The following is a 16,684-nucleotide window of genomic DNA, read 5'->3' as shown; positions in this document are numbered from 1 at the left end:
ATTGTGATAGCATGTTTGGTATTAGACATAGTCTGCATAATGATATAAGATATAAATTGTATTCAAATGATAATTATTTTCTATCTGAAATTACATATAATTTTTTTAAAAAGAACTTCTGTTTTAGTTTTTTATTCTTTAAAAATTATTAAAAAAAACTATCATTTTGACTATTTCTTATTTATATAGTTATTTTTCTTAAAATTATATAAAAAATAGAATATATTTTAAATGTTTTTCTTAACAATATTTAAATAATAATTATTTGATTTTTATAATTTTATTTAAAATTTACATATCAAAGTTATTATTATAAATATAAAAAAGATAATTTGATGGATACAAATCTTATTTTACACACACACACACACACAGATATATATATATATATATATATATATATATATATATATATATATATATATATATTATCTATTTCCCCTACGCTTCAAAAAAAAAAAAATCTATCTATTTATAGTAAGAGTAAACTATCATTCCTTGAAATCTCTACTTTAAATATATGTATTTCCCCTTCACTTCCCAATATTTGACTTATTTTATGATATTCAATGCATATTTATAGCATATTGATGCTCTTTAAAAATAAAAAACATTTGCTACATTTTAATGCAAATAGCATTCATGTTTGTATGTAGTTTTGCTTCAATATTGTTTTGATGTAAAATTCTTCAACACTCTTAATCATTCATATATTATAAAAAAAATAATTGATGACTATTACAACCAAAATTTAGAAAGTCTATTCACTTTATGACACGCTATTACATCTTGATAGTGTAAGGAAATTAACCTATGATAGTTTTTTGATATATAGAAATACTGAATCAAATTAAGCTCTTGTTTCTCTTCATTAAAATTCTCAATAATCAACGAACATAGTTATTACTTAAAATGTGGTGTAATATTCTGTTAATTTTTTTCCTACTAATTCCGTTGATTAAAATTTTTATTAGAAATTATAAAATTATAATAAAAATTCACTGAATAAAATGTGAAACTCATAAATTTTTTTATTTTTTAAAATAAATTTCAACTAATAAAAAAACTATTAAAAATTTATTAAAAATAGTATTCCTAACATTTTTCTTTATGTAAATATAAAGATTGCAATTGCTCGAGAATTCTGACCCCCCCCCCCCCCCACCTGTTAACATTAAATTACATGACTTTTTTTAAATTTGAATAATAAATATTGAAATATAAATGCGTGACTTTTTAAAATGGTTATTAATTACTAAGTCACTTTTATATGTAGTATCTTTTTTGTCTTTTACCTCAGTATGATAGAAAGAATTTCAGAGCTCCTAGGGAGTAGTTTCCTACTTGTTCTCATTAAAAATATTTCAAACAAGAGCGAGTCTCTTTTTTATTCTGATTTAACTCTTTAGTTCTCACCCAATCACGTGAACTACGAATATCATAAGCTAAAGTTCAATCTGATCGATGAACGAAAATAAAAAATCGCAAGGACTCTGCCCCTCCTCATCCTTTCATCTTGCATCTTGCAATGAATCCCAACTATTAATTATATGATGCAAAAAATTCTAACAAATTTCTAACACGAAAAACCAAATACACAGCTTAACTACAACACCTTTATTTCATTAATCTAAAACCTTCATTTAAATAAAATGAAAGCACATGAACAAAAGTACACACACATAAGCATAATGTCAAGAAGATTCATGACCCACTTTCATGTCCACTCTCCAACCCCAAGAAAAAGTTTAGAAGGTGGCTAGCTCTTAGGAAATTATCTACCCTTCTTTCTACTTTGCATTTGGCTTGAAACATCTCTGCCTGGTTTGCATTAAGGAACATTCCCACGTCCATTGATGGGTAGTGAAGGGCCAGAAGAAGGAATTGGAGTCCCTCTTGGAAGGATAGACAAGTAGACCGGAGCAGCAAATCCTCCAACTTTGGTTTCTCCATGGCTGTTGTGACCCTTAATGTGTAGGATTTTGAAGCCTTTGGTTTTGAAAAGAGCAGCATTTGCTATGGCCATGTTTGAGATAAGCAAGAACAGCATGAGATAAAAGCTTGAGTGCAAGAGTTTAGAAGCCATGACAGGAAACACAAGTTTGATGCTAATGCTATAGCTTATCTCCATCCGAGGAAAATGGTTAAAGTGTAACGGAATAGAATGGAATATGTTCTATTATTTTTATCCAAAAAAATATGTTCTATTTAGGATGTATTTGGATTACCGTTTCAAAGCTTTTTCAAACTCAGTTTACACTTTCCTAGGCACTAAATGAGAAAGATGTAACTTTTTTTCTAGACATACTTAACCTCATTTCATGTTTTGTTCTCTTAATAAGTATACCAAATATAAGAAAATTCATTTATTAAGGGTTTTTTCTTTCCTTTTTAACTTTTTTTTATGATTAAAAAAAATGGGAGCTAGATTAAAATTTGATCGTTGAGAGGGGAACAAAAGACAGTACTGGTGCTAATCTAGCAGAAACAGGTTCAAGCATTGGAACAGATTCAAATGGGTATATTTTCATTCACGAAGTTTGTCACTTTTGGACAAAGCACCGACACACACACATACACACCCTTCAAGGCTGACTTCTCACCTGCTGCATGTTGGTGAAATTCAGATAGGTTGTTCCCTATGCAACAGAATTTGAGAGCATCGAGCAAAATGGGTTTTGCCCCATCAATTTTAAAATTGGAAGACACACTAATCCCTATGAGAAATAATATAAGAAACACATAACATCAAACAGAAGAGAATCCAGTTAAAATCCAAGCTGGCATAAGCCAAAATCCGTTTTTATTACATGATAACGATAATAGATAGCGTAATTGTTATTTAATGCTGGTCCACATCTGTAGCAGACAACATAGGTTAAAATGTGTGTATCCAAAGTTAAGTTACTTGTATAGGAAGGCAACACAGGCATGCAGCTTCTTAACCAGTGTTTTGCATGCCAGCAGCAATACCCTTCATTGTCAAAATAAGGGTATCCTCCAGACCAGGAGCATAATCACTTGTAGGGTTGAGTTTCACAAGCTCAGCTGCTGGCTTGTTTGATTCCATGTAGTCTTTGGACAAATGTGGCCTCAACTTCACATGGTAGTCAGGATCACGAATTCGCTTCAATGTGTAGGCTTGCAGGACATTGAGGGTTGTGATGTATGAATCGCGAAGTCGAAGTCTTTGCTTCAAGTAGGGGTCTCCTTCAAGGAGATCTTTGTGTCCAGCAACCTACAAACAAGAAGAAACAAAGTTGGTCATTAATGTACTATGAAAAATATTAAGTCATTTTCTCTTCCACTTTTTGCTAGGACTAAGCCAGAAAATAAATCAAAAATGCATATGATACAACTAGAGAAAAAAGAGAAACTATAACTGCTTCCTGTTGAGCTTTCAATATATAGTCAGTTTGTCATGGTACCATGGCATGATGGCATGACAGTCACAAAATGCTGAATCAACATATAGAAATGGAGCCTATAGCAGTAATAATTGAATACCTGGAGGAGAAGGCTCTTGGTTTCTTCAAACATAGACCTTAATCGCTCGCCAAATGGCCACAGTTCCTCTGACACTAGGAGTTTGTCATAAAGAGCCGCAATCCCAGGGTCTCCCTTGGCGAACACCATCTCAACCAAGTCAAGGCTGACCCTGAAGAAAGGCCATTGATTATACATATCTTGAAGCATTTGGAGATTCTTTGGATCCTTCTTAATAACATGGCTAAATGCTGCCCCAAAGCCAAGCCATACAGGTAGATGAAACCTAGTCTGAGTCCAAGCAAAGATCCAAGGGATTGCACGAAGTGATTCAATTCCTCCACTTGGCTTTCGTTTTGACGGACGACTGCCAATGTTCATTCTTCCATACTCCAGCTCAGGTGTCGCCTGCAGTTTACAATATTCAGCATTAAAGCAAGGAAAGAAAATAAGGAAATAAATTGCAAGATAAATAGTTGACTCCAAAGGAAAGAGAAATGTTTCTTAAATCATCAGAAATATAATTGTATTCCAGTTGAATCAGAATTTTTGCAACTGATAATAATATATTCACAAGATTGGGGAAGAAAAAAAAATGGTAAAACATTATTAACGATTTATTTTAACATCAATAATGCTAAAGGAATTTTGTCTTGATTGGAAACAATTGCATTTTAGTTAATCATGCTAACTAAATTATCATTTTTGTAAATATGCCACTTAAACTGCTAGATTTTCAAGGACATCTTTCTATACTGAAGTATTCAACAATACTTACACATCGGAAGTACTCAACGAAACGGGGTTCCTGGAAAACAATGGAGCGATACTCCTCTGTAGCAATGACAGCCATCTCATCCATGAGGGCACGCCACTCTGGTTTTGGTGCCACAGGAGGGTGCATTCCATGCTCAAGTGTAGCAGCAGTGAAGCGCTGAAGTGTTCTGAAGCACAAGTGCTCCTCTCCAAATGACTGTTCAATAACTTCACCTTGCACTGTTACCCGAAGTGAGCCATGAATAGTATCCGGTGGCTGAGATAATATAGCAAGATGAGTGGGACCTCCTCCTCTTCCCACAGTTCCTCCTCTGCCATGGAACATTGTGAGCTTAACACCAAACTCTTTTGCAACCTTTATGAGCTCTTCTTGAGCCTTGTATAGTGCCCATGCTGCAGAGAAACGACCAGCATCTTTTCCCGAGTCCGAGTACCCTATCATAACTTCTTGTTTCCCATTGATACGGTCTCTGTACCAATCTATAGAGAATAGGCGGGCTACCGCAGCAGGAGCAGCCTCAAGATCAGCAAGTTTTTCAAACAATGGAACAACCCTTAATGGCTGCTTCACATGACATTCACGTTGTAAAAGTTCTACAGAAAGCACATCAGATGGAGCTGTTGCCATTGAGATGATATAGGCACCAAAGCTGTCTGAAGGAAGTTCCGCAATGACATGGAAGGTTTCCAATACATCAGCAATTTCTTCTGTTTTAGGAAGATCAGGACCAAAGAGAGGGCGCTTTCCACTGAGCTCGGATAGCAGCCATTCCTGCCTGCGTTCCTCAGACCACTCTCGATAAGATCCAATCTCTAAGTGGTTTGTAATAGCATCCATAACATCAGTGTGCCGATCTGATTCTTGACGGATATCAAGTCTTACAAGTGAAAGCCCAAATGTGGAAACTTGGCGCAAGAAATCAAGAAGGCTTCCATCAGCTATTGGTTGGTCACCACATGCACACAGCGATCTATAACATAATTCAAGAGGCTCCAGGAACTACAAGAAAAAATTGGAGGTTATAGAGTTTTAATATAATTACTATATCATGATTATTCTGAAAACATATAGTCTCATTGTCATGCCATGCATAAGGTATTGCCTTTTCAGAGTTGTGGGTTTAATGCTGTTTGACTAAAATTAGTAAGAAATTAATTAGAGTTGAGAGAATTGTTGCCAACTAGAACAGATGTTTATTACAATTATTAGAGATACACAATTCTCCAAGTAGTTTGAAAATTGTCCTCTTCATATTTTTAGAAGGATTGACCAAAACACTAATGAAACTAAAAGTAACCAAACCTAATATACGTTAGTATTTCAATAATCAAGAAGCGAAACAATTTTTAAGGATGGGAAATCCAGCACTGCTACTAACATTAACATCAAAGAATGAAAGTCTACATATTTGTATGACTTGAGAAAATGGGCTAGAAATTCAATGTGTTCAAAAATAGAACATAATCTAAAGAACAAAGACAGAAGCAATAATGAGTCACTTCAAGACACTTGCTTTATAGGTGAAAACATTAAATTATCTGTATCTAACAAAAGTTTATCAGGATATTTTAGTATAATACCTGTTCAACATTTGTGAAGGTAGTCTCCTCAGGGATTTCAGAGCTTCCATTGGCTAACAACTGCCGAGCACGTTCACGTGTATTATATAATTTGTCCCTTACATCACCGAGAATAACACGATACGGCTCATTGGGAGGAATCTGTTTCCAAAACTCTGGAGCAACAAAGAACTTATTACAATTACATTACAATTTACTTATCACAAGGTTCAAGTCAAAATGAATCAATAATAAGTCTGAGACACCACAACTTTAGTTTAGTATTGAAAATGAAATTATTTCTAATCAATATTGTAGATTCCAATAAAGAACATAAGATTTTAGAGTATAATTCAGATCAACATATTATCATTGTTACATAGTACATACCAATATAATGTTTTGCATCTCTCTTTGAGGAGCTAAGGAGTTCATCAGAACGAACACGTAGCTCATCATTGCAGCGCCACATAGACAACTGCCAGAAGCAAACAAGAAGCAAGAAGTTAAAACAGTAACCTTGATGCTAGAATAAAATAAATGATCTGTAATGACCAGCATATTTGATACCTCAAACATGAGATCCTCAATCTGAGAGAAGTACAAATTAGCAGCCATCATTCTAGCCAGCAAACACACATCCCTTGTAACTTCTGGAGTTACCCTGGGGTTACCTGCAACACACATTAGACAAATAGTGAGAGGTTGATTCACTGTTAGGAACGAGAAAACACCTCAGCACTTGAAGGATTATGTTTAAGGGATTTTGGCACAATTTCGGTTATTTGGTAGTGCTCCATTATGTTAGTAGTAGTAGTGCTCAATTCTGTTATGAGCAGTAGTGCATTAGGATAATTCTATTAGTGCTCCCTATGCATGTCTGGAGGATTCTGTTAGTTGCTTTTGTCCTGTAGAGAGCACATATAACTATATATGTGCAGTGTATTGACAGAAGGGAAATAAGAAGAATATAAGCAAAGTTTTCCCTCTATGTCTTAAGCTTTTCTACCCTTTTCTCTCTGCTTCTGCATTCTGCATTTCTGCTTCTATTCAGGTTCATAATATTCAGACAATACAATCTAAATCTCTATGGAACTGTTTGACACAGAAGATGAGAGATTAACATAGACAGAAAACTGAATAAGGAAAATGAGGTGTAGATATTTTGAATCTATACCACATGCATACTTTGGCAAAAAAAAATCACATTTGACAAATAAAACTGCTTAGAGAGGAACGTTTCCACTCATTAACTGCTTAGGAAAAGAACGATACCATCACGATCTCCTCCCATCCAAGAAGAGAATTGAATAACAGGGGCATTATATGGAACACGTTCATTTATGCCAATGTTCTTCAGAGCAGTGTCAACCCGGCGCAAAAATTTTGGTATGCCTTTCCAGATCGTCTCGTGAAAGTAGCTCATTCCTGCTCTCATCTCATCTTGTGGTGTAGGAGGGGTCCTTCGAATTTCATCCGTACGAAATGCAGCTTGAATCTGCATGAGAGAAACATCATTAGGCCTTAGCCATACCATAAAGATTGACATAGTCAAATACAATTTTAACCACTAATTTGAAGCCACAATAAAAACTATTCTTCTTAAAGAAGATTATTAATAGAATTCAAATCTTATAGTAATGGGAAACTAAGAGAGGAAATTCAAGCAGAACAGCCAAATCCATAAAAGTAGAGCTTTTCAGCTAACCAGCAACGTATACAGAATCAAAGGCTAAAATATAATGAAAAATATTTAAGATAAGTAATTTTGACCAAGCATAATAAGATTAAGTCTTTTATACTCTGATCTGATCAGATGCTGCACAGCTTGAAGCTAGGTAAGATCAAACATAACTATGAATTATATAAAAGTTTCTGCCAGTTCTGAACCCAAACATGAGACGCCGAAAGGTTTTAACTTGGGTTATTAAACACATAAATCCCAACCATTATACCTTCATGCAAGAAGAGCATAATAATATCATAGCATTTCTGCAATGCTACCCACACAAATAGACATACAACACAGATAACTCGGATTGTCTTAGCAGAACCAAATAAAATAATTTCACCACTTAATAAATCATTAGGTTATCATGTCTAGACACCATCAAAATATCAACCTCAATTATGCTGTTTACATATAATAACCATATAGGCAAAGTTGCATAAAACTCCAAGAACCATGTGGTTATCATTAATGGCATTATACAAATACAAGTATATGGAATCAAGAACAATCAGCAGTTAGTTACCTCTCTTTGTAAAGCCTCATCAAGCTCCTGTTTATCGTCTGGTGTTATGTCTTTAGCATACAACTGTGTCAAACAATTCCTTATCCTGAAATAGAAAAACAACTATTTTTTTAAACGGCAAATGTTAGTTGTTAATTGTTAGTGGGGGGATTCAAACCCACGACCTTCCCCCCCCCCCCCCCTTCCCTTCTCCCTTCACCACCAAGCCAACCTTATAACCCCTAAAAAAACAATTATTATCAACAGAAAGATTAAAGTCACCATAGTATAAAAACAGTCAAAATGCCAGAAATATAGGATTTTTGTGTTGTGTCATATTGGGAAAAATACAAGTCCTACATAGGCTAGACATAGTGTCAAGATAGAGTATATAAGTGGGGGGCAACCTTCATCTTAAAACCCAATTTTTTGGGATTGAGTTAGGCCCTAACCTAAAATCTAAAATGGTATCAAAACTTATCTCATATCCATTAATGGGTCCCCAACCATATTATCCACGCACCAAGCCCAATAGTGCGGAGCATGAATATAGCATATAAGTGGAGACCAACCCTCCTCACATCAACCAAGTCAATTTTGTAGGGTTGAGTTAGGCTCAGGTTTGGACTTTGGTATATTAATGGTTCATATTGATAATGCTCACGTCTGGACGTGAAAGTGAGTTATACTTTGAATCTAAGTATTTTGAGGACATGGTGCTTGAGGACAAGTGGGATGTGCTGAGAACTATCTTTCAGGGTTCACAATAATTATTCTACAAAAACTATACTTTGAAATGAGAAAACAAATACCTCGAAGCCTTAGACAATAACGTTCACCGCAAGGCCCTATATATCCTCTTGAAAGATCTAAAAGTCCTTGTACGTGGAAATGAAGCATTGATAAGGGGAATTAAACCAACATATCAAGATGTGAATTTTTCAAGGAAGAATTTGATTTGAAATTAAGGATCTGAAATTATAATCCAATGCAGGACTTGGGTTTTTCCAAAGAACAATAGTTATAATTTCCTTAATTTCAATCATCATATTCTTTCTCCCATAATTTGCATATTGATATATTGGTTTAATTTGCCTTGTATTATCAACTATCAAAAGGTAACTAAGGTCTTTGATCAACCCTTTGTTTCCTTGTGTAAGGACTTTCAAATCCTTCAACAGAATATCTAGGACCTTGTTACGATCTTTATTGTCCAAAGACTTAAAGTATTTGTATTTTCCCATTTCAAAGTATAATTTGATACGGAGTAACCATTGTCCTTGTCGTTGGTAAACCCTAGAAGATAGTTCCCAGCACATCCCACTAGTCCCTCAAGCACCATGTCCTCCAAATGAAAAATACTTAAAAGTATAACCCACTTTCACGCTTGGGCATGAGCAGTATCAATACATTCCACTAATAAATATCAAAGTTGTAGATTTGGACCTAACTCAACCCTACAAAACCGGCTTTGTTGATGTGAGGAGGAGGGGTGCTCCCCACCATTTCCTCAAAATACTTCTTGTCAAAGGGTAGTCCACTTTCATTACAGGTCATTGACTTTCAGCACAACTAATTGATAAATGCTTAACAAATGGACTAACATTACTCCTCTGGCTACATTACCACAATCAAAATTGAGATAAGTAATGGACAAACCTGCCATGCTTTTGCAGCAAAGATCTACGAACAGACTGAGTAGGATGAGCAGTTAAGACCAAATCTACAGTTTGACTCTTCAAAGCATCAAAGATTTCTTGAGGTGTCTTCTTCAGTTGATTCACAAGCCTCTTGAAAGTCTCTTCAATATCTGACTCAGTGATAGCAGAATTCTCATCAGCAAAATCACCCTTCTTCAATAACTTAATCCTTCTACGGTAGGCAATCTGAACTTCTTCTGCCAAATTTGCCAAATTAAGCATATGAGCAAACGACTTGGAAATCACAATAGAATCCCCAGCATCAAGACCAGTTAGCATGTTCCCAAGTTCCTCCAACTTCTGAGGGTTATTCTGCCCTTCATACTCAGCAGACAGCTCATAACAGTCTTGAACCTAGTCAACATCAAATTACCAAAACTAATAAGCCACACAATCCATTGTGCAATAAAGAGGGAGAATTGATTTGATCTACTAAATCATGAAACAGTATTTCACCAAATATTGAACTTTTAACTCAAAATTCGAATGATCAAAATGATAAGAAACGCAGAACAAACAATTCAGGACCCATAAGCCCATAAAAAAATAATTCAAAACACCCATTCCAGAGTGCATACATACCCCAGACAAATTTTGACCCTCTTTCCACCAAATGACAATGTTCCAATACCAAAAACGTTACCATTTAACAAATACCAAAAGAGGGGTTTCAGGAATCCATCAAAGTTAGCCAAAGCTACCATCTTTACATTTTACCATTCCATAAAATTCCAAGTGGGGGCATCAGAAATCCATCACTACTAAGCAAAAAAAAAAAATGATCTTTTTCATAACCCCACAAACCTAAACATAACAACAAAAAACAAAGAAAAGAGTGGTGTGGTGAAGGCATGAAACTAACCGTTTCTCTAATATCATCGCCATGCAAATCCTGAAGAATGTCAAGGAAACGGTCCAGCAACAAAGCATCATATTCAACAAGCTTGTCATCATCAGAAACCTTACTTGGTGCTAGCAACCTCAACTGAGCATCAATAGAAGCCATTTTCTCAAAGTTCCGTGTACCCATCCTCTCTCTCTATATATATCACACACGACACAACACACAATTTCACTGGCTTTGCTTTTTTCTCACTCTGTGACTGTGAAAAGTGGATAACACTTGTTGTAACAATAATCTGAGACTGAAAAAGGGGTTTTTTATGAGTGTGTTGCAATGGGATGGCCTCAAGATAAAATTAAAAACAGGAGAATTACGATAACAAATTAAATCTGGTGATGGACAAGATCTCGTATGATCAAAGCTAATAGTTTTTTTTCCTATGATCTCTGCACGGAAAAAAGTACAGAGAAAAAGTGTAGAACTTCTACTAATGCCACACACACTCAGAGAGAGAAAGAGACATGGTTTGAGGTGGAGAGGACCTTGAATTTATAGAGAAAAAGGATTACCAGGTGGTGAGTTCTCTCTCTCTTCTTTTAATTTAATTCATTCATTTAATGACACTTCAAAAAAAAATCATTTAATGTTTTTTTTAGCGATTAATGTATTTAATGTTATGGGTACGTTACCGTTAAGATTATGAGAAAAAAAATAGGATGATTTGTTTAAACATTTATGAGAGAGTGGTAGATTAGTACAATCATTCAATTCACTCTACATAATAAATATTTACTTCTATATAATTAAATTTATAATAAATGAATATTTTTAAATGTTTTTAACTATTGATAAATTTTTAAAAGAAACTGTTGAAACTCAATTAAAATAGATATAAAATGATAATTAAAAGAAGAAAAAAAGCTAAGAAAATTTAAGTAGATAGAGACGTAAAAATAAAAGAATGATAATTTAAAATATTAAGATGGCTTAAATATGATTTATTTCATATAAATTTTAATTTTTAATTTTAATTCTTATAATTTATTATTTTATTTTTAGTTCTTTTGTAAGTTGGTATTTTTTAATTTTAAACTTTGTATTTTTTTTTGTTTATTTTTATTTTCTAAAAGTTTAGATTTTTATAATTAAAATTGTTGAGAATGTCTCTCTCAATTATTATTCATTTATCTTTATGTGTATATTTAGATCTTGTTAACTATTTATCTCTTTTAATTTTCATATTTTTTCTAATAAATGAACTTCATTACTTTTTCAAAAGAAATTAATGATAGGTAACAATCATTTTATATAAAAAAAGTTAGATTATTTATTATAAGTCTAATAATTTATTTATTTTAAAAAAATATTTATTATGAATTTTAATTATAATATAATTTGTATGACCACAAAATTTTATTTTATTTTAAAAAATTTATAATAAATAAATATGTTTTCATATATAATTATATTATAATTAAATTTTATAAAAATATAGGAACTCTCACAATAACTAAATTTATAATAAATATCAATTTCTATATAAAATATATATTAGATTCGATTTCCTTCATTAAGGTCTCAGATGATGAGATGATGAGTCATCTGTATGAAACAATGAAGATTGGAGGAGAGACCCACCAAAAGCAACTAGTTAGGTTTCTTAATAATAAATTAGTCGTCCATAAAATTGATAGATATTTCATACCAATAACATATAAATATAATATATAGTAAAATATTAACATAAAACACACACACTCAATCAAATCGATTAATCATCAATAAAATTGATAGATATTATGTACCAATAACATGGTAATATATATATATATATATATATATATATATATATATATATATATATATATGTATGTATAAAATCAACATATTGTCTTATATATATAATAAAATTTGATACATGTATTTAAATTATATTATTAATTATATATTAAAAATTAAATAATTATTGTTAAAATATTATTACAAGAAAAACATTTGAATAATCATTATAATTTTAAAATATCTATATAATTTTTTTATAATTTTAAGAAATGTAATTGTTTAAATCAAATACAATTTTATATAATTTAGTAAAAAAAAAATTCTTAATATTTTTTATTATTTGCAAAAACTAATTCATTTTTTATAAAAAAAACTTATGTGTAATTTCTATCAAATAATAATTTTGTCATTTGAACGTAATTTATATTATATCATATCATTATCATGCTCTCATATTATTTTATTTTAGACTTAAATATATTTTTTCCTGTAATTTAATATTTTTATTCATTTCTGTTCCCGAAAAAAAATTATTTTAGTCATTATAAAATATATTTATTTTATTTTTTGTCGTTAAAGTATTTTGATAATGTTCTTTTAAATATTAAAAGCATAATCAATTATGATCGTTTCATTTAAAATTAAAAAAAACTCAGTTGAGCATACACTAGCATGATCCATTATAGCCTTTTAATTATATAAAAAAACATTTTGTCAAGTAACTTTTTGAGGATTAGGTTGGTGTAAAACTCAGATTTCATAATTGTTTAATTTTAATTTTTCTATTTCTCATCAAACTACTTTAGTTTAAATATTTTATCCTTTTTGAATTATTTTTCATTTATACCAAATATTTCATTTTTCACTATCTTTCATCTCTTTTCTTTTTTTAACATTTTTCATATTTTCATTCCTTTTTATTCATCTCTATCAAACATAATATAAATAATCCAAAATAATTCTTTTTTCTCTTCTTCAAATTTTCCTTACCTACTACTCAAATTGAATGGTGTTCACCTTTAAATTTAATACAATTTGTGTGAAAATAATAAATACAGGGTATTATATAATTTTTTAATTGGTTTTAGAATTACTTATTTATTAAATTAAATTTTATAATTTTGTTTTTTTAATTTTTTTAAAGAAAATGATATTATTAAATATAATTATTTTTGTTTTATTATTTAATTTACTTAACATATTTTTTAGGTGAATATTTTTATTTAAAATCTGAATTTTCTAATATAATTGTTTTTAATATAATTATATTACTAAATATAATTAGTATGTTTATGTCATTAGATTTAATTAAAAATGAGAAATTTTTTTGTTTAACAACTTATTTATAGAAGAACATTATACTACATTATCAATAAAATACTTAAACAATTAAACTTGGCTAAGAAAAAACTTAAGATGGAGATATATTAGGACAATTGTTTCTGTTATGATCATGTTACCGACAAATTCCACATTTTTTTCTATTTTCCCGTTCATTTTCTTCTTGGTCCATCTTAGTAAGAATGAGAGTTTGAAACGGGACGACCCTTTGCCGTTCCTCTTTCTCCTTGGATCAGGACCACCACCCCACTAATTGTTCATATTCTGCCACATTGATTCGGGTGGCAGCAAAAAATAATTGTTAATTAAATATCTTTAAAGATATTTTTAATATATTTTTATTATAAAAAATAGCTCATGTTCAGCGGTTATCAGTATCTTTTGGATATTTTAATCTTTTCTTTTCAAATTTGCAAGCCATAAATAATAAAAATATCAATTCTTATCACTTAAGCAAAAAATAACTGCTAAATATTTTCAATATAGCAGTTACTACTCTTTGAAATTTTATGTCTATTGTATAAGATAGATGTATCAATTTTTTTTACTGTGTTTTTTAGTTTATTTTAATACTACTAACTAATTATCTTATTTTTTAATTAACGAACATAACAAAAAAATATCAACAGCACATAAATTTAACTACAAAAGTACATACAAAGTAACTAAAAAATTGTACTATAAATTTATCCAGTTTTTTTATTTTTCTTTATCTGTATATTTTTTCTTTAAAAAAATAAAAAAAACAAAATTATAAAATTTAATTTAATAAATAAGTAATTTTAAAACCAATTAAAAATTATATAATATAATATTTATATTTTATAATATTTTAAATTAAAAAAAAAACAAAAAGGAGAGAGAAAGTCTCAAGTAGTGTATATTGAGAATTAAATTGCAAAATAGTGTAGATTGGAAAAAAAGTAAGAGAGAGAATGCGTATTTATGAAAAAAAAAAACCACTATGTTAGTGCTTGATAGATAGATCTGTGCATGGTTGCCTGGTTGGACTTTGGAAGCTAGTGTTTGGTTTTATTTTGATTGACTTAATTAAGTTTTTCATATCTGGAATATAAGTTGTTTTTTGATTACTACCTAACATTCATTTTTTTCAATCAAGTACCTGAAAAAAAATTTCAGTTTCATTTTATTATATGTCGTTAATCGTCTTCCCTTAAATGATGACATGACAGATGACGTGAGATGTCATCATGCCTTATCACGAACACCTCATTGTCATGTCATTACCTTCAATGACGTGGCAATGATTGGACGTAGTAAAATGAAACTAAAAATTTTTCAGGTAGGTATTTGACAAAAAAATGAATTTTTAGGTAGTAATCTAAAAACGACCTATTTTTTCGAGTATGAAAAACTTATTTAAGTCAATCTAAAAAATAAATTTTTTGTTAACAAATGATAAAGAGGAGTTTTATCAAAATAAATAATTTAATTTGAGATAAAATGATAAATTTTATTATTTTATTGAAAATAAAAATAAAAATGATAATTATAAATTTAAGTTATGTTTAAAAACAAATCTTATAAGTTAATAAGAAAAAAATTATTTTTCAAACACTTTTATTTGTAAACTTGTCAAAATAACTAAAAATTAATTAAAATAACTTGATGAACATATATCTAATTTACTTTTATATTGGCTTAAGAAACTTTATCCTATTTATTTTTTCAAGATAATTCTTCATTCAAAATAAGAAATACATTAAATTATTAAGATATTTTTTTATTGGTAGAAATAAAAAATATTATTTGAAATTTACAATAACTCACATGTCAATTTATTATGTTTAATCAACTGAACTAAATTAATAAGTTAGCATTAAAGATAAAATTAAAGAGTTAAGATGCATACATTTAATATCTAGACACAAAACTAAAAGAGAACCTAATAAAATCAAATGGTGAGATATATATTTTGGGTCCAAGAAATAGTGAAGGAAGAGTGAGGGAAGACATAACATGAAAAATAGACCCTAAAATACCAATTATATATGATTTAAATAAGGTTTTCAAGTCATATATTAAATAAATTTTTCATACCTGAAAAATAGGTCATTTTCATATTACTACCTATAAATTCATTTTTACATATCTAAAAAAAAAATCAATTTCATTTTACTACATGTCATTAATTTTCTTCCGTTAAGTGATGACGTAGTAGACAGAATGTCACAACATCACGCTCAATCATTGACATATCATTGGAGGTAATGACGTGACAATAAGGTGTTCATAATAAGTCAGGATGACATAATACTCCATCTGACATATTATCACTTAAGTGAAGAGAACTAACTACAGATAATAATAAAATTAATATTTTTTTCAAGTACTTAGTTGAAAAAAGATAAATATTAGATAGTAATATGAAAACAATTTATATTATAGATATGTTTTTTTTTCATTTTATTTCTGGATTCTTTTTTAAGTAAGAGATTCAGTCGGCGTCAGGACAATAAATTTGCACTTGACACGTGTTAAAAAGTGATGGCTGAACATTTTGATGCAAGAAAAAATTGAAAATAAATAAATAAATTGCACTTCGGAAAAGAAAAAGCAAAAGTAAAGGTCAAATTATAATACTTTTTTATACTAAAACCAAATTAGAATACTATTGCTGCTTCTTTATGTACTCGGCATATTTATATTTTATCAGTTACGTACTCGGATTAAGATTACTTTTTTTATTTCTTTATATGTATATGTATATGCACTTTTTTTAGTAATAGACACATGTACTTATTTCTCTTAAAAAAAGGCACATTTACTTATTTAAGCCAACAAACAATCGTTGTGGTCTACAAAATCTGCAACCCCCCTCCCCCCCCAGTTGTGGTCTCCATAATTCAGTAATTTAACATTTAGAAAAATAAGAATATGAAGAATATGAGCCCTATTTTCCTATATTTAAACCTATATTTAAAAAAAATAAGAATATG

At 30.3% G+C, this 16,684-nt stretch overlaps 1 protein-coding gene across 1 annotated transcript; it reads right to left on the bottom strand.

The window, feature by feature from the left end:
* Positions 1-2,718: 2,718 nt before the first annotated feature.
* On the bottom strand, positions 2,719-11,149 carry LOC114417103 (phosphoenolpyruvate carboxylase 2). Its single transcript, XM_028382211.1, has 10 exons — positions 10,620-11,149; positions 9,717-10,111; positions 8,079-8,163; positions 7,099-7,321; positions 6,394-6,497; positions 6,214-6,301; positions 5,845-5,999; positions 4,265-5,263; positions 3,508-3,894; positions 2,719-3,238 (listed from the first exon to the last, which is right to left on the bottom strand). Exons 1-10 carry the CDS (start codon positions 10,785-10,787, stop codon positions 2,942-2,944), a joined length of 2,901 nt encoding a protein of 966 aa, XP_028238012.1. The 5' UTR covers positions 10,788-11,149; the 3' UTR covers positions 2,719-2,941.
* Positions 11,150-16,684: the final 5,535 nt, after the last annotated feature.

Source organism: Glycine soja, chromosome 6 (assembly GCF_004193775.1).
Source record: "Glycine soja cultivar W05 chromosome 6, ASM419377v2, whole genome shotgun sequence".
In the NCBI taxonomy this organism is placed as follows: domain Eukaryota; kingdom Viridiplantae; phylum Streptophyta; class Magnoliopsida; order Fabales; family Fabaceae; genus Glycine; species Glycine soja.
Note: the sequence above shows the minus strand (reverse complement) of the source record. Positions and strands in the feature narration are given on the sequence as shown.